Raw genomic sequence first — 18,827 nt, 5'->3', positions numbered from 1 at the left:
CGAACCTTTATCATTGTGACTGCTCGATCCTTAAGCAAAAGACGATCTGCAAATCCGTAGATCTGGGCTTTGTTTATAAAACAATCATCGTCGAAATGCAGGGAACAAACAGTCTAACAGTTACACAACTCCGTTTATGCTCAGGAAAACAAACTCCATCCACGGGTTCCTTAACGCTGGGTTCTTTGGGAATCTGTGCAGGGTTGTCTTGCCCTGGCAACCAAAAACACACTTCTTTGGTGACATTGACTTCCCAAAAGCCGGGCAGGGCGCTTTGATGGCGAACTGCTTTCACTCTCTTGCTCTAGTCTACGAGTGCGCGCGCGGCCGCGATCTTACCGGAGAAGTGCCCTTAGGACCCATATAAGGAAATTCCGCCTTATCTTACGTAAGACAGAGCCATACTCGAAAAAAACTTTCCGAAACTTGTGACAAACCGGAAGGAGTATTTTTGGAACAAAAATACTCCTTCAAACGTACAACTTAGTTTTTGAAACTTTGTCCATGTTTAGCATGGGAATCCAACTCTTTACCAGTGTAAAAAACTCAGTATGCATGAAATAGCATTTCACCCCCCCTTTAATATCAATGTTCTTTTTTAAAATTAATATTTGTTGCAACATTGAATGGGAAGCCAATTTATATTAGTTTCGACGATCTCAAGAGCACAATCACCAAATATGTTTATCAGTTTATGACGCGAGTATTTGCGAGCGATTAGAATTCAGTTAGAATTCAGAGTAAATCACTAATTTATTACTAATCAGGCCATTGGCCATTGCATTCGTAAGCTCAACTGAGTCATGTGTGATTGGTTATTGTGCGCAACGCTAAAAAACACGTAAAAAGTATGATGCAACATGAGCAGATTTTAATTTAATGCCGCAATTGACACTTTTCGTTTAATTTTCATTTTCACTTTATTACTAGATTTAGTTTAAATGTGCAGGTGCATTTTTGGCCAAAGCCCCCATTTCACACGCTATGCAGAGCTAGTTAGATGCTAGTTAGTTTGTTCACAGATTACTTGCACACTGGGAAGGGGAAAGATGATTTAATAATACAAACAACTCTCCATACTGTAATTCGTCAGCCTATGACAGACTAATAAAGCTCACACGTCAGCGCCACATTACACACATTCACACAGACTGTTTAAATCTCCACTGGACTTCAGTGTTCTCAGAGTGTCACGCATTCTCAACCCAACAGCAGAGAGAGAAGCACCTGGGAAGACTTGTCTACATCAGGCTTTATTGGATCTCAAATTTGGAAAATCAGCTGATTTGAGGAGATCAGGGTTATCATTTCAATCACAGAGGAATCAAAGGAATCAACTCAATGATTATCATAGACGAAAGGAAAGAAACCAAAGAGGAGCAACAGCTTCCAGTTAAAGACACCAGTGTCAAGCTGGCAGGCCAAGAAAAAAATCCAGAGGTTCAGAATGGGGTCCAGCACCGGGAGAAGCAGGTGAATGGTGACGGCCCCTTAGACTCCCCCACCAATGACAAAACGGTGCGAGCCGAGCTGGACTGGACGGTGCCCATGTGTGTGCACCTGCCCATTGAAGTTCTGAACCTTGACCAGGCTTTTCCATTCCTGAACACTACACTGGCTGACCTGGGCATTGAAGAGTGAGTTTAAATTTACAGATGCAGTTGCATCCATTTCATTTTGGGTGAAATATTGTTAATATCTTGATTTCTCTATGTGTACCCAGATCAGCGGTGAAGGAGCGTGTGGTGTGGGTGGACACTAAGCGCACACGGGTGAAGGGGAAGTCAGGGAAGCTGAAGAAGGAGAAGGAAGTGACCGTTCTGGAGGTTCGTGTGAAAGCGCAGCATCCTGGAGAGCGTCAGAGTCAGGAGGTTCTCTACAGCACTGAGTCCCACACCGACCGCTCCTTTTGCAGAAGCGGGGTGGACATCCTCCCGTGGAGACACACACAACCAGGTGAGACATGGAGGAGCTAAACCAGTTTTAACTGGCAAACATTTCATTTTACACTTTTGTTGGATCAAAGGAGAGGATCAAGTTAATATTCCCAGGCAGGGTAATTATAATTAACTAAAACTAAGGGTACATTTACAAGACAACAGTGTATTAAAAGCGGAAAAGTTTTTTCTTTACGATTTTCGTGTACAGACAGCGTTGTCAAAATGATCCTCATTCAAATGTATTCACGAAAATGTCTAAAATCACTGTATTATGCTGCCAGGCCAGTAGTTGGCGATGTCACTTTGTAAAGAAACGCTATGCGCCTGTAGACTGAACAAGTAACATGCATGCACATGATGACATCGTTTTCACAAACTAGCGTTTTTGTAGTTTACATGGAGACGATAATGGCTATCTTTTTCAAAAACTTGCACTTTGTTTTCAAAAGTTTGCATTTCCAGGCCCCCAAAACACTGTTGCCATTAACATTACATTAGCACAGCAGGGACAATTTAAACAACTACAGCCGCGTTTCCAACGAAATTACACGGAACAATTTTCCTCCAGACATGTTGCTTTCTGCGTTTCCACCGCGGCCTAAAGTACCGTGAAGATTAGGCAAATTAGTCCGGTGACGTAGGACTGCACGCACCGCAACAGATTTGTAAAAATGGTTTTAAGAAAGTTTTCAAAAATGCAGCTTAACGTGTTCTGAATCGATTTCTAAAGTTAACTGAACTTCATATTCAGTAAAGCAATGGTGTGTTACAGTTACCTAAACTTGGGGGAAAAAACACATGAAAATCAGAAATGTCACATTGGCAACTAACTAAAATAGGTTAGATACAAAAAAAACCCAAAAAACTCAAATTAAAATAAACACTGAAAATATATATATATAAAAAAAGGCTAATACAAATTATAGTATAATAATATACACTATAATAGTATAAAATACTAAAACACCTTCAGTAAGGTTGCTGTATTTTACAGCAGTGTTTCAGTTGAAATCTCATTAAGATGATGATTTTTCCAATGGCATTTGGCTGCACAGATTGATTTGTTCTGGCAAGTGGGTAATAGTTTCATTAAGTAAATTCTTCTAAGAAATGACTTTAAGTAATAGGCTTCCGGCACACATGAAATCGCCAACATGCACCCAAAAATCAATACTAACACTGCATAGTCAAGAAAGAGGAGCCATGTTAAATGCAACCAAACAGATTGCATTGTATTTTGTTATTGCCAACTTCTATTGCACAAAAATGCTTCATCTCCACACTTGATTACAACTAGTATTACTACAATCCAGCTGAAGTGAATTTCGTCAGCATTTTTTCAGTCTGTCGGTTTCCATTAGGCTGCAGTGTCAGGGCTTGCAGTAATATAACACTTCATTCCTGACCGTTAGCTAACAGATGACATCTGCAGATCAGTGAGGTGAGCTAACATAACGCTCGTGGCTGCTGAGTAAGTGTGTTTGGTATTCGCACGCTCAGCACACTCTCCTGCGTGTTTGTTGAACGATTGATATTCGCTTTCTCCCTCGACATACCTATTTCCCAACCTCAAAGTCTTCTGGGTTTGTGTGTAGAATTTGTCTGATGATGCACATTAAAATAACCTACTGTATAAACATGGCAATGAATATTCTTGTGTCTCCCCCCTCCCAGCGGAAAATGATCTCCAGCCGGTGGAAATGACTCTGGCCTTGGACACAGTGTCACAGTCCAAGTCCAAATGGCAGAAGACAGAAGAAAAACGAGACTTGCCAAGCGAGGAGTGATTGGAAGACGTTTGACAGCTAGGCTAAAGCAATCTAACACCTTACACGATACAGAAGACTTTCCATTTCAGGTTCTGGACATTTTAAACTTGTGCAAGACAGTCTAAATTTTATGTGCTTTGCTGCAAGAGAAGGATTCTTCATTTTATTTTTATTAGGTGGCAGTATAACTAAAGTTTTGTGGGTAATATTCTACAAAAAAAGGTTTCAATCTTTCTATTTTTGTATTTTAGAATAATCAGCATACATTTCATCAGTGACTGCTTTACCTACACAAACTATTACCTATATAAAATCTATATCCATCTACTTTTAAAGTTTGGGATCAGGAAGAATTTTTTTTAAAAAGCAGCAAAGAATAATTAAATTAATCAAAAGTGACAGTAAATACATTTATAATGTAACACAAGATTTATATTTTAACAAATGCTGTTCTTTTAAACGTTCTATTTAAAGAATTCTGAAAAAAAATGTATCATGGTTTCTATAAAAATATTAAGCAGTACAACCGTTTCAACATTAATAATAATAAATGATTATTGAGCAGCAAATCAGCATATTAGAATGAATTTTGAAGGATCATGACACTGAAGACTGGAGTAATGATGCTGAAAATTCAGCTTTACCATGACATGAATAAATTACATTTAAAATGTATTAAAATAGAAACAGTTATTTTAAATTCTAATAATATTTCACAATTTTTTATCAAATAAATGCAGCCTTTAAAACCATTTTAAAAATCGTACCAACCCCAAACTTTTAAATGGTAGTGTATCTGTGTTGGTTTAATTTGCTGATGCATAAAAGGATATTACTGATGCAATAGAGTTAAAATGATACAGAATGACGTATAATCTAATTCTGGATAACAAGTTCAACATATTCATGGAATATTCCCAGGACACGCATTCCAGAAATAAAGAAACAACAGTGAACAATTCATAGAAATATATTTCTTTCACTGCAAGGGCAATTCAAAGCTTCACACTCAAATAAGCCAGAATTTCATGGAATATTCAATATAGATGGGAAAGCAGCAGATTCATTGAGACAGAAAAATAATAAATGAAAAAAAAAACAACAACAACAACAACTCTTAGTAAAACAAAATAAAAGTGACAAGAAGTGAACTTTGACATAAGTGAACTTTGTAATAAATTAAGAGGAAATAGTCTCAATGTCTCTGCTGCAATACAGAAAGCAGAGTACGCCAGTGAGCGCATGTTCTGCTAACTGCCTCAGCCCATTTCTAATATAATAGAAAAAATCTATTATCAGTTTGGCTGGCTTTCACAAGAGTGGAAGGCCTTCTGGAAGGGGAGGGGATAGATACTTTGAATATGGGACAGGTGTTATGATTGAGTGACAGCAATGGTCATTTTGTTTCTCTGTTCATCAGGAAGTGACATTACCGCACTTTCAAATTCCTGAGTGTGTTGCTGGGCTAGACCTCGGAGCAGCATGAGCAGGCTGTTTTGTGTTTCTAAAAGAATAAATATGAGTCAAAATAAAAGTGATGAATTCTGAATGTCATTCATAATATAAAATGAAAATATTCCAATGGTATAAACTATTTCTTACCATTATCAACATCCTTCATGCCCAACAGATGAGCGGCAGCAGATATTATTGGCCTGAGCTGACTAACAACCTGGAGTGAGAAATAAAATACAAATCAGTCCATTGACAGGACAAGATTCAATAAGGAGCTGTGAGCCGAGCATGCTGGGAGTGAAAATGAGATTTTACCAGCACAGGGTTGTGAGAGTAGAGGAAGGTCAGGCAGCTGTAGATGGTCTTGTTCTCCTCCATGTCCTCTTTCAGAGGGAGACGAGCCACCAGAGCAGGAAAGACCTGTGAGAAAAGGGTTAAATGGGTATTATAATCATATATATTTTTGTTGCATCACCAAAAACTCTGACCAGGGCTCGACATAGCCTTTTCATGTGCTTAAGTAAATTCGTCATTCACTTGTCTGAGTAAAAAAAATTGCTTGTCCAGGAAAAAATATGATTTTTTGTGTGTGTTGTAATTATAAGTTATTCTGAAGCAATATTCTCATCAGTGTTCAGTCAGCTTTGACATATTTAACTCTGCCTATTTATATGATATTTTAACCTTCATAAAGGGCATTTTTCCCTAATCGTTTTAAATAAATGCTTCATCTTTCATTTAAAATTCTTAAATTTGATAAATAAATTCAATTATAATAATGACACTGAAAAATTACAACTGCATTAAATAATTTTATGAGATTGTTTTAAATATTTTTTGAATATACAAATAAGAAATGTTGGAAAGAATGATACTTTTCTAAACACGAAACTAAACCAGCAGTAGGTGGCAGCAGGTGACCGTCTTAATGAGTGAGTCATTGAGTTATTTGTTCAAATGACTCGTTCAAATGGATGATTCGTTCAGGAATGAGGCAGTTGTTTATGAATGGTCATTGAATCCTTGACTCAACCGATTCTGTTTAAAACGCGGAATCATTTAGTAATGAAAACGTGGTTAAGTGTTCCTGTGAGCTGCATTATCGTTCTGCATAAACCATGAGAGTAAACCTCATTGGTTCTTGCTGAAGCTCAAACGTGCTGCGTAACACGAGAATGAACCTCATTGGTTCTCATGCATCAAGCGAACATGCTTGAGCTTCTGTTTATCTTCATTTGTGTTTCGAAGATGAACCAAAGTGTAAGGAACAACATGGAAGGGAGTAAGTGAATTTTTATTTTTATGCTAACTAACTATCCCTTTAATAATATAGATACTAAAATGAAGACAGGAGTGACCTGCTCGAGTGGGACCCCCTCCACGTGGCTCATGATCATCCTGCACAGGGCAGCACACAGGTTGTCAATCACTCTCAGGTCAGACTCTTTACAGAGTAGGCTGGAGAAGAGGGAGAGCATCATGGGGTAATCACTGAAGCACCAGGGTTAAGGTTAACAGAGCCATGGAGATCTGAGAACAGGTACAACATGCACAAAGGGATCTGTGAAGGATACGAGGCAACGATGGGTCCGGCGGCCTGTGCGAGAGCTCCCAGTGCATACACACTGTTATTGCGCACTTCTGCATCACTGTCCCTCACTCCAGCCACAAGCAACGGCAGCAGCCGATTGGACAGCCGGCCAGCAACCGCCCTGCCTCCAGCCACACCCGCCAATGAGTGCAGGGTTTCTCCAATCGTACCAACAGAGAAGGAGCGGTCTGCCTCCGTGCATGAGGATTTCTATAAAAAAAGCAACAACAAAAAACAGCACAGAGTAAAAAAGGGTGATGCTAGAAAAGCTCAAGAAATTGACGCATTTAATTTAAGGATTTAATTAACCATTTCATTTTGCTAAATACATTACTTTACCAATGAATTAATAATGTTAGATTAATAAAATAAAATATGTTCTTTTGAACTTTCTATTAATCAAAGAATCAATGAAAAAGGTATCACAGATTCCACAAAAATATTAAGCAGCACAACTGTTTTTAACATTGATAATAATAAGAAACGTTTCTTAAGAAGCAAATTAGCATATTAGAATGATTTCTGAAGGATCATGTGACACTGATCACTGGTAATGACCGCTGAAAATGTAGCTTTTCCACCACAGGAATAAATTACATTTAAAGAAAATGGTCCCCCTGTGGTGAAAATCAAGCTTTTAATGTTGTTTATATGTCTATGTGGTGTTTTAAATATGCTTTAAGACAAACCATGTGCAAAATCATATTGCTGAGTATTTTCTCCTTCAAACCGCAGTGAACCAATGACAGTCAAAACGCGGTTTGAAATCGCTGGTGTTTTTGACGTCACAAACTACCTTGTAACCAATCACGTCAACGTGTGATTGTCAATGAGTGGATCTCTGAGCTGGTGTGAGTGGAGGCGGGGCTAATTTGCATATTCATAGAACCTCGTATACTAAAAGTCAAGAGTGTAGAGTTACATTCAAGCTATTTTAAGGCATGAAGAATTTTTTTTGAGGATTTTTTTTTAAAATATGTCATTTTGGTGAACAAATATGAGTTTTAAGGGATACAATTATTGAATACAGGGGGACTTATGTATTTAATAATATTTCACCAAATAAATCCAGCTTTGGTGAGCATAAAAGACCCCAAACTTTTGAATGGAAATATATATATATATATATATATATATATATATATATATATATATATATATATATATATACACACACACACACATATACATATATACACACTCCTATATCACCTGTACCTTAATTTAATTCAGTCATTCATTCCAGGAGAGCAACAACATATCTGGTACATTTCTGCAATGCATTGCATTGCTTTAAAGTAAAACATTTAATTCATTCTCAAATGCAAGTCGCATCACGCTCCGTCTAGAGACTGCCGACTGATGATGCTCTTGATTTGAATAGGCCTTAAAATATGACCTTCATCTGTGAATGCAGAATGAGAGAATTAGAGGCTCACTGCTTTGCTCATGATGAGGGGCAGCAGGTCATTGAGGTGAGGGTAGAACGTCTCAGCCGGTACAGCCGAGGCTAAAATAGGAATCCCTTCACCGGCAAACTCCTGCAGCATGGCATCATACTCCGCCTGAGACACAAACACTCAATTATTCCACTCTGTCACAGTCCTTTTAGGTTAATTGTATCATTGCTGACAGTGAACTGTGACTAAATGATAAAAACTGAAATGTTCAAATAAACACCTGCTGCTCGTCATCATCTGCTTCATCCCCACCTACATCCTGACACACGGTCTGAGCAAGACAGAAAGAGAAAATGAGATCACAAGCATAAGAAATAACCAGCCACCCCCTTATGACTGCAGACTTATGTAACACCTTGAAGAAGTGAGAATAAGCTGCTGTTTGAAGCCAGTTTGTGTCAACGCTATAATTCATTTAATTATTCGAATCCAATTTTTTTGACAGTATAAGCCTTTTTCTTGGCTTAAAATAATTACAGAGGATGATTATATACAGTTTTTCTACTGCCTTATACACATTCCTTTTTGGTTCTCACAACACACAAGTTACATTCAGACTGCAGGTAAATATGGCCCAAATCTGATTTTTTTGCTCATATGTGACTCAGATCTGTTTTTGTCATGACAGTGTGAACAGCACAAACCATATGGAATCTGATCTTTCAATTCTGATTTGTGCCACTTCCATATGTGGTACTAAATCTGATACAGGTCAGATGTATTGCAATGCTTCTAAAAGTCTAAACAGTCACTCATAACGGAATTCATGCGACTTTTACATCACTAGTACAACATTAGTCACAATTCTGCACTCATGGGAGTCACTTCAAAGATTTTACATATCCAAATTTATCAAGACAGTTGCGAAAGGTAGTCAGTGGAAAGACAGTGATGTTTCAGAACCAATAAGTATTTCAGTGACAGCTCTATATAAAAGCAAAACTAAAAAAAAAAAAATATATATATCTCTGAGCACTAAGGCTTGCAGTGTGAACGTAACCAAAATGACTTCATAAAATTATGTTAACCGTTGATCATGTTACTTCTTAACACGTTTTTGATCTCGTTTATCTAATGACAGTATATTATATCATACATAAAGTGGTTGTACTTTTATAAGTGTAAGGGGACTTTTAAATATTTTTATATGTACTTTATGATGGAAAATATAAAATCAAATATTGATAAAGGAGTTGTAGTTAGTGCTATATTTTTGGTTTCTAAGAAAGCTTTTGAAACTGTAAATCATGATATTTTGCTTTCTAATATTGAAGTTCCACAAGGATCTATTTTAGGTCCATTGTTGTTTAATATGTCTGCCCCCATATGTTATTTGTCAAATTAATGCTGATCATGTTGTTATGCATGTACATGAAAAAAGTTGGGCTACATAAAAAATGATCCCAATGTCACAATTACATGCTAAATCATGTTTACATCTTAATGTCGAGAAAACAGTTTGTATGTTCTTTACCAAAAGGGCATATCCTGATGTTAAAGCTGAAGAGTTTTTCCAGGGACAGAATTTATCACATTATATCTGATCAGATAACAGCATTCATTTCAGGGTTTGATACCCAAAGATGTCTTAAAATTAAATCCTGACCTTTTTCTTCAGTACGTCTTTGATGGCGTTACTTATTTCAGCCAGTCTCCCTGGAGCCTGCAGTGCCTCCCCCTGGCAGGATTTAATCACAGCATTCATGGACTCCAGTACAGCCATCACCACCTGTCTCTCTCTATCTTGTCTCACCGCCTCTAGGAAACAAGGCAACACCACCTGCAACAGCTTATGCAGAGCTGGAGAGATATAAAGAGAGATATGCAAGAGTTGATCAAAGGATTCAGGGTAATTGAAAACTACACTGACTGCAGCTCATTTAATGAAGAAGTGGGTGGAAAGGAAACGATAAGAAGTGAATGAATGGTCAGAGTAAAAAGTTAATCCTCTTGACAAGTGGCACTCCTAATTCTTTCTGAGACATCATTAATGAGACAGACACAGAACAGATGAAAGGAAGCAGAGAGAGCATGATGTGAATATAAAAGAGAGTGCAAATGAAAAAACAGAGACATGTAGATGCGAGTACCGGAGGTGGGAGGTTTGATCAAAATCTTTTCTAATGGTAACAGTATACATCAAAAAAAGTCATTTTTTCCTGGAAATTCAACTCGAAAATGTTTCATTCATAAAAATAAGCATTACTATATAGTTACGTAAATAATCTAGTAAATCCATCTTATTTTATCAAGTTATTTAACTTGAATGACAGAAACCAAAGGATATTACTTCATTCTAATGATAGTCAAACATAATTTATTACATACTTCAAGATAAATGAATTGGTATTTACTGGAGAAATAACTGTATTCTTTATTTATTAACAGTAAAATTGAATTATACTAGACAACCTACATTTACCAAAATATAGTAAAAAAAAAAAAAAAAAAATAAAAAAAAAAAATAATAATATATATATATATATATATATATATATATATATATATATATATATATATATATATATATATATATATATATATATATATATATATATAATTTATATATATATATATATATATATATATATATATATATATATATATATATTATTTATATATATATATATATATATATATATATATATATACACACACACATATGTATATATATATATATGTATATATATATATATATATATATATATATATATATATATATATATATATATATATATATATATATATATATATATATATATATATATATATATATACATACATACACACACACACATTTTTACCAACTGACACACTGCTGCCATCCCTCACTAAATGTGGCCATACTGCCCAGACCTATTGTGTACAGTTGGTTTTAACGTACCCTGGTGGTTAGCCTCCGTTGGGTTTTCCTTCCACACTTTGTGCTGAGCTCGGCAGAACTGGCCCATGGCACCAAAGGCAGCTCTCCTCACATCCTCATGTGGGAACTAATGGATGCACAAGCACAAAAGAGCACAAACATCAGTAACTCAGCATTATGTGCAAGCACTCATGAAACCACAAGCACGGCACCAGTCACTCACATCACTGAGCTCAAAGACCTGCTGGAAGCTGGACTCCAGGAAGGGCTGGAACGCCACTCTGAGAGACAGAAAAATAAGCTGGATTCTAAGAAATGTGTTTTGTACCAAAACGAAACATTTATTATACACTGAGGAGGTTGAGGAGATTCCCCCTTCTATGTAAAGCGCTTTGAGTATCTAGAAAAGCGCTATATAAATGTAATGAATTATTATTATTATTATTATTATACTAACCAAAGCCATAAATTTGAGGGAGATTAGTATCAAGAACTACTTTCGTGATACAATAAAGCCCAGCCCAACATTATATCCTGCTCAGAAATACGCTACTGTGGAAGTGTAGTTTGTTGCGAATGCCAGATACAAGAGAAATTGAGCATTACATACAATTCAAACGTTCAGTGGCGTTTAGATTAATTCTCTTATGCTCACTAAAGCTGCATTTATTTGATTGATGCAATTTAAAATAACTTTCTATTTTAATATATTTTAAAATGTAATTTATTCCTGTGGAGTAATGATGCTGAAAATTCAGGTTTGCCATCAGTCTTCAGTGTCACATGATCCTTCAGAAATCATTCAAATATGCTGATTTGCAGCTCAAGAAACATTTTGATCAATCGAATCAATATTGAAAACAGTTGTGCTGCTTAATATGCGTAATTGGAGAACAGTATTTATTTGAAATAGAAACCTTTTTTGATCAATTTAATGCATCCTTGCTAAATAAAAGTATTAATTTGTTCCAAAGATAAAATCTTAATGGCCCCAGACTTTTGAATGGTAGTGCATATGCACCAAATATAAGCCTCTTGTTTGTTAATGCAAATGCATGACAGTTTGTGTGCATTATGTAAAACATGCCTCATTACCCTGTGTTGAAGGCGATTTCACCCAAAGCATCACAAGCATCTTCTTTCTCATCTATGTAAGCATTTTCCACGCTGAATCTGAGAGAACGGAGGGAATCCTGATTAATGCTCTTACATAAGAGAACACTAAAGAGACAGAATGAGAGAGACAGAGACATACCCTGCAACATCACTGTCATCAATCTCAGTTTCTTCCTCTTCATCTAAAATTACATCACCCTCTTCACCTTCATCATCATCGTCGTCATCCAGGAGCACAAACTGTTTGTCTTCCTCCAAATGAGTCTGTAGTGGATAGGAATATTATAATACTTATAATGTTTGATAGTGTACAGAAGATGATCCGAATGAAAAGTCCAACACTGACCGTCACACCCTCTGTAGACCTGAGTGACAGCAGCATCACCGTGGTGATGGAAGTTAGATGAGGGGTTAGACAGTCAGGACTCATTTCAGATACAGCAGAGAATAAGCTATACCTGGAGAGAGAGGCAGAGAGAGAGAGAGATTCTGAATGCAATCTGCTTAAAATTCAACCTCAATCTTCCAAAAACTGACACAATGTTATCAATTCAAAGCATGCTTTTAAAAAATAAAACGTACAACTTAAAAACATAAAACAAATACAACATAAATAAAACTAATTAATTAATAATCTGACAACAATTATATCAATTTAAACTCAAATCATGCTTTGAAAAATAAAACAAAACGTATATCAAACCTAAATAAAAACAAATAGAACAAAAAAATAAATAAACCGAACATAAATAACAAATCTGACAACAATGGTCTCAGTTTAAATAAACAATGCTTTAAAAAAAAAAAAACCTTGAAAATAAATATTTATCTATCTGTTTTATTTGTTTTATTTGCTTGTTTTATTTATATTAATTTGTTATAGGTATTTGTTTTATATATATATATATATATATAAAACAAATACCTATATTTTTTATATATATATATATATATATATATATATATATATATATAAAAAATATAGGTATTTGTTTTATATATATATATATATATATAAAACAAATACCTATAACAAATTAATATAAATAAAACAAGCAAATAAAACAGATAGATAAATATTTATTTTCAAGTTGGTCCAAACAAACAAGTAAAGTTGGAGTAAACAAAATGGTGACACCCCTTCCAAAAAAAAGGCTTTTTTAACATTTTTAAATCCATTCATAGAGCTGACAAATTGAATGTTAGGATTTTCCATTACTTTTCCTATGAATCTTCCCTTTATAGTGTCTATAAATACACATAATTTTCAGAGCAGACACAGAGGTCATACGTGCAACGGCGCAGGTCTGGATCATCCACTGCATCTGTGAGGTTCAGACCTAACTGCACACACTCCGCTGCCAATGGACTAAACGCATCCTTACCAACAGTGCGGGCCAACACAGAAAGGGTGTCTATGAAATATATACATAGAAAAAGGAGTTATGGAAGATTAGGTTAGGCTGCGTGCCTCCTTATGCATGATGCTTATGAAATATGGAAGATGTTGGATCATTGTTTTTACCTAGTGCCTGTGTCTGCAGAGCCCTCATCTCCTCTCTTGTGTCCGTCAGGAATCCCTTCAGACTCTCAATAATTGGAGGAAAGTAAGGCAATAGCATCTCCTTGGCTGCGTTAGCTGAGAAAGCAAGAGATCTCATAAGTCTGGGCATTACAATAACAGCATAATATGATGTGTTAATGGAAGGATGAAGTTACCGATTGCTCCGATTGCACTGACAGCTAGCTCTTTCAGTTTAAAGTTTTCTGCATTGTTAAGGGCTGACAACATGGTTTCCATTAGAGTGGGCAGATAGGGCTCAATTTCTTGACCTGATCATGAGAGGAATGAAAAGGAATAAGAGAGCAGGGTAGGCAAGGGTGAAGGGCAAGAAAGAAATAAACAAGATAATTTAATACAATATTAAATCAAACAAATAAATAAAGTATATTATTTTGATAAAGAATTCATAATTATACAAATCTACAAAAAATCTTGAAAGGTACATATTTAATTGTGTCTGCATTCTAACCTAAGTTCTCTAAGAAGTTTTCTAAGGCATAGAAGGCCTTCGTCATGTGTCCGATTTTGGTCTGATTCACCGCCGACAAGTATCCATGCAACAACGGCATCAGTTCAGCATGGAATTTACTGACATCTGGCTGTGAAAGATAAATGAACTCTCTTTAAACTCAAACCAAGCAAATGAATAAACATAAAAAGGCATAACGTATTGATAAAAAAAATGTTTTGACGTTTCAGTCTGACCTGTAAGTGTTCAGAAAACTGGCCAAGGGCAAAGAGCGCTGCACTGCGGACCACCTGGTTATTGTCCGATAGACTGCTACACACTGTTTGAAGCATGGATGACAACATCCTAACACATACACAAAGAAAACAAATGCATTAAGCTGACTGTTTTTTTGGAAATTCTGTGCTGTGAATTTGGGTAGATTGTAAAGTACAGCCTACTTGGTGCGGATGTGATCTGCACAGCCCTCGGCCAGCACTGCCATACACATGAGACCCCCCTTACGCTCATACGGGTTCTCACTTAACAAGCAAGCCTGAGTGAAAGGCATCTGTAGGACACAAAATCACAAATACATTTTAATAAAATCACTGGAAGGTATTGAGTCTACTTTTTTCTATTATGGCCAATCTTTACAATAAGTGTTTTTGTTTACTAACCAGCTGGTTGAAGAGTTTTTCTGGTGGCATGTGAAGAGCCATTGTGTCAATAACCTTCAGGGGAACACATATGCAAGATAGTCATTTGAACACATGCGAGAGAGTGACAGATACAGTATAGGGTAGTGTTTCTCAACCGGTGGGTCGTAAGACTGTTTTAAGTGGGTCGCGGTGTGTGTAGTAAAACAAACAACAACAAAAAAGTAATTCTAATCTTTTACTGATGTAAGACTTTTATTTTGAAAGACGAGTTTGACAAAAGAAGATATTTTAAAGAAGGTTGGTAATTAAACAGTTGCTGGTCCCCATTGACTTCCAATCAATGGGGTCCATCAGTCGTTTGGTTACCGACTTTCTTCAAAATATCTTCTTTTGTGTTCAGCAGAAGAAAGAAAGTCATACAGGTTTGGAACAACTTGAGGGAGAGTAAATGATGACAGAATTTTCATTTTTGGGTGAACTATCCCTTTAAGTACAGTGCCTGAGAAAATGGAGTTGCCCTGATTCAGTATCTGGGGCCCGTTTCAATAAGTAGGTTCAACCAACTCTGAGTTAAAACTTGAACTCTGAGTTGACTTACCCTGAGATGGTAAACTTTCGGTTTCAGAACAGCTGAATTAAGTAAGTTCAATTAACTTTGTGCAGGTTGACTCTTGAGTTAAGCGCACGCACCACGACTATGAAAAGCCATGATCAATGGAGCTCTGAAAGTATGATTCACCATGTCAACAGCACGCAACAAAAAGCTCTGCATACTTCCGAGTCAATATTCACATTTAATTCTTAATCACGGTTATAATATCAGAGGTGAAAACTTACTAACTGTAATTCATTAACAAAAACAAGTTTGGGACTGCTATTTAACAGCCTTACCTTATACTGTTTATTCATCAGTGTCCTGATGGTTGAACACTTTAAAGATAGACGGTACTTGTGTGTGTCAACCATTTTGAGAAATAAATACTTGATTCATGCCTGGTTTCACAGACAAGGCTTAAGCCTAGTCAGAGTAAAATGCATGTTTGAGCTTTCTTAACTGAAAGCAGCTTACACTGGCATATCTTAAAATATATCAGTGCCATTGTTTTGTCTCAAGATACACACCAGTGATGTCTTTTTTCTAAGACACATTTATAAAAGCCACTTAAATGTCCTAATTGAACTAAGGCCTAATGCTGGCTTAATCTTGGCTTAATCTAAACCCTTTCTGTGAAACCAGGTCTCAAATTCCTAAAAAAATTGGTTGTGGCTTAATGACAATGGGAAAATATTGAGTAAGAGTGATAAAGCATGTGAAGACACCCACCTGAACAGCAAAGTGTTTGGGATTCTCACTGTCGCCCTCAGTATCATTTTCCTCATCCTCTGGGTCCTCTTCTCCAGGAGGCGGCGCTGCACTCAAGATTGGAAACACTACTTGCAGGATTGGCTGCAAGAGTTTATGTTTTAATACAGCCTAGAGAACAGATAAAAAAAATCAGAAGAGCTTATTAGAAGTAATAATTTAAATTACTCATCCATTCGTGCTTGAGTATACTTTGAAAGCTGTGTGGACACGACTGTGTTTGAGACAGCGGAAAATTAAGTATACCCCGGGCCCTTAGTAGGAAAAGCAAAGGCAAGAAGTGAGAGTTACCTTGTTTTTAAGTCTGATGAGACCAGCGATACACGACAGGGCTTTTACACGCAAAGAATCACTAAGGGAGACGTCTGCACTGATCTAGAAGAGAGAACATAAACTTTCTTACCCAATGGCTCCAAATCAACATAATCCCTTTGAAGAAGTGTGGACAAACCTCAAGGCAAAACCGGACAATTTCAGCAATGTGTGGGACAATGATGGAAACCTCGCTTTCCATCAGCTCATCTAAAACTTCCATTGCTTCACTGGCTTGGTCCTTAAAAGAACAAAAAACAAACTTATGAGATAAAAAATTAAGTTTTAAGGATGGTCAAAGCCATTGGGCCACTTAAAGGCTCATAAAGGCAAACTGATCAATCAAGTGGCGCAACTCACACGGTGTTTAGCACATCATTGAGTAACATAATGGAAACAGTGATTGGAGCATTACCATACGAACACAGCAAGAGTGTTATCAAAGTGTCCTCACCTGGTCTGCTTGAATGAGGTGTTTAAGAGCAATGAGCAGTTTGGGGATCAGAGATCGCACCAGGTTCTGAAAGAGAGAAAAACAACATTTTGAACATGCTGAATGTAGTATTAAACACTCATTCTTATATCCAAGGGCAAATTACAGCAGTCAGAGGAAGCAGAACAGACCATCTCCTCTGTGCCGGTGTAGGTTGTGATGGAGGTAAGGGTGAGGATGCAGTAGTAGAGAGCTGTAGGATTGTTCAGGTCTTGGAGAATAGTCCCAAACAGCTGGAGAAGTTCCTTGTAGTGGGGTTTAAAGGGCTCTGGGTTTGATCCCACCACCTTACTGAGCAATAAAAGACCCACCTGAACAGAACAATGAATTTATTCAAAGTCTCTTTTTTTTTTTTTTGGTGTTGTGTATGACAGGAATGGTACATCAGTGAAAAATTCAAACTAATTCAAATGGACAGAGATTCAAGCAAACAAAAGCTAAATAAACAATTAAAAAAGACAGCATATTGCTTAAAAGGGTAGTTCACCCAAAAATGAAAATTCTGTCATTATTTACTCACCCTCATGTTGATCCAAACACAACAGAAGATATTTGAAAGATTGTTGGTAACCGGTCAGTTGACGGCAGCCATTGACTTCCATAGTATTTTTTTTTCTACTATGGAAGTCAAGAGCTAACGTCAACCTTTTGATTACCAACAATCTTTAAAATATATATATATTTTTATGTTCAACAGGAGAAAAAGAACTCATACACGTTTAGAACAACTTGAGAGTGAGTAAATGATGAGAATTTTTTGCCGAACTATCCCTTTCACACAAATTAAATTAATCTCCATCATGTGCGGATGACAAAATGACTAATATAATAATAACAAGTTTATTTTAATAATAATAAAGTCATATTCATTAATAAATATATAAATGTAATAGCCTTTATTAAGATATATATATATATTATATATATAGCAAATGTATTTCTTTTTCGATCTTAATAAAAACATTGTGATTTACTATTGAAATAATTATTAAAAATTAATAAATATTATCGGAGTCTTTGCAGTCGAGAATTTACTAAAAAAGTACCAAGATGTTGAACATTGTACTTCAAATAATACCATGAAAAACCACAGTATATGAATTTGATAAAGATCTAATATCATAAATGTACCATGGAAGTGGCACAGTACTTTTTATAACAAGTTAAATGGGGCTACCTGTCTATCCTGTGGGTTATTGCTTTTAGTAGACTGGTTTAATAGGGTGAGGAGAGCGGGCCAGCGGTCTGGGGTCTCGTGTTTCACCAGGACGGCGCTCAGCTGAGAGAGAGAGTGACGAACTGCGTGTCTGAGGAATGAAAATAATAAAAGAAAAATTCAAACCTAAATAAAAAATGAAGCAAAATGTATACACCCTGGTTTATTAGTAATATCTGTTCCTTAAAGCTGACTATGGTAATACCATAATATACTACATAGTAGACAGTGTTAACTTAGTTATCATACACTATCATAGTTTACATTATTACATCATGTACCATGGCACCACCAGACTCACTCTGTTTCTTGCTGTAAAGCCTGCAGCACCACTGCCTTCAGACTGAGGGAGCAGGATGAAAACATATGAATCACAAATCAGAAAACGTCCATCAAAATAACTTAGATGAAATTATATAAGTGAAAAATATATCCAAAACCTTTCTCTATGGTCTGGACTGATTTTCTTCCAATGTTTTCTAACTCTCATCCTGAGCATCACTGCAGCCGACTGACGGACCTGAAGCAAGAATGATACAGCATTAAAGCAAGTCTTCGAGTAGGACTATGAAAAC

The 18,827-nt window shown here is 36.3% G+C and overlaps 2 protein-coding genes across 2 annotated transcripts in view; one reads left to right on the top strand and one right to left on the bottom strand.

Annotated features, from left to right (window-relative positions):
- Positions 1 to 1,341: 1,341 nt before the first annotated feature.
- LOC307153716 (uncharacterized protein) lies at positions 1,342 to 3,737 on the top strand (the record flags this gene model as incomplete). The annotated part of the gene is made up of 3 exons (XM_079863337.1): positions 1,342 to 1,637; positions 1,724 to 1,956; positions 3,615 to 3,737. The coding sequence occupies 3 exons, from the start codon at positions 1,342 to 1,344 to the stop codon at positions 3,725 to 3,727; spliced, it is 642 nt and encodes a 213-aa protein (XP_079719463.1). The 3' UTR covers positions 3,728 to 3,737.
- ipo4 (importin 4) overlaps positions 3,143 to 18,827 on the bottom strand; it is a 16,407-nt gene continuing 722 nt past the window's right edge. The window contains exons 3-30 of the mRNA XM_079863583.1: positions 18,693 to 18,772; positions 18,554 to 18,595; positions 18,214 to 18,343; positions 17,168 to 17,347; positions 16,998 to 17,063; positions 16,683 to 16,784; positions 16,523 to 16,606; positions 16,193 to 16,342; positions 14,887 to 14,940; positions 14,668 to 14,777; positions 14,464 to 14,572; positions 14,228 to 14,357; positions 13,914 to 14,027; positions 13,720 to 13,833; positions 13,486 to 13,609; positions 12,541 to 12,652; positions 12,334 to 12,458; positions 12,174 to 12,251; positions 11,302 to 11,359; positions 11,100 to 11,205; positions 9,822 to 10,015; positions 8,436 to 8,486; positions 8,195 to 8,320; positions 6,739 to 6,965; positions 6,523 to 6,655; positions 5,480 to 5,584; positions 5,312 to 5,381; positions 3,143 to 5,213 (exon numbers count right to left, since the gene is read on the bottom strand). Coding sequence (XP_079719709.1) covers positions 5,083 to 5,213; positions 5,312 to 5,381; positions 5,480 to 5,584; positions 6,523 to 6,655; positions 6,739 to 6,965; positions 8,195 to 8,320; positions 8,436 to 8,486; positions 9,822 to 10,015; positions 11,100 to 11,205; positions 11,302 to 11,359; positions 12,174 to 12,251; positions 12,334 to 12,458; positions 12,541 to 12,652; positions 13,486 to 13,609; positions 13,720 to 13,833; positions 13,914 to 14,027; positions 14,228 to 14,357; positions 14,464 to 14,572; positions 14,668 to 14,777; positions 14,887 to 14,940; positions 16,193 to 16,342; positions 16,523 to 16,606; positions 16,683 to 16,784; positions 16,998 to 17,063; positions 17,168 to 17,347; positions 18,214 to 18,343; positions 18,554 to 18,595; positions 18,693 to 18,772 — 3,105 coding nt within the window. The 3' untranslated portion in view covers positions 3,143 to 5,082. The remainder of the gene's footprint in view (positions 5,214 to 5,311; positions 5,382 to 5,479; positions 5,585 to 6,522; positions 6,656 to 6,738; positions 6,966 to 8,194; positions 8,321 to 8,435; positions 8,487 to 9,821; positions 10,016 to 11,099; positions 11,206 to 11,301; positions 11,360 to 12,173; positions 12,252 to 12,333; positions 12,459 to 12,540; positions 12,653 to 13,485; positions 13,610 to 13,719; positions 13,834 to 13,913; positions 14,028 to 14,227; positions 14,358 to 14,463; positions 14,573 to 14,667; positions 14,778 to 14,886; positions 14,941 to 16,192; positions 16,343 to 16,522; positions 16,607 to 16,682; positions 16,785 to 16,997; positions 17,064 to 17,167; positions 17,348 to 18,213; positions 18,344 to 18,553; positions 18,596 to 18,692; positions 18,773 to 18,827) is intronic.

Source organism: Squalius cephalus (genome assembly GCF_949319135.1).
Source record: "Squalius cephalus genome assembly, chromosome: 25".
Taxonomy (NCBI): Eukaryota; Metazoa; Chordata; class Actinopteri; order Cypriniformes; family Leuciscidae; genus Squalius; species Squalius cephalus.
The sequence above is the reverse complement of the archived record's forward strand: the minus strand, read 5'-3'. Positions and strand labels throughout refer to the sequence as shown.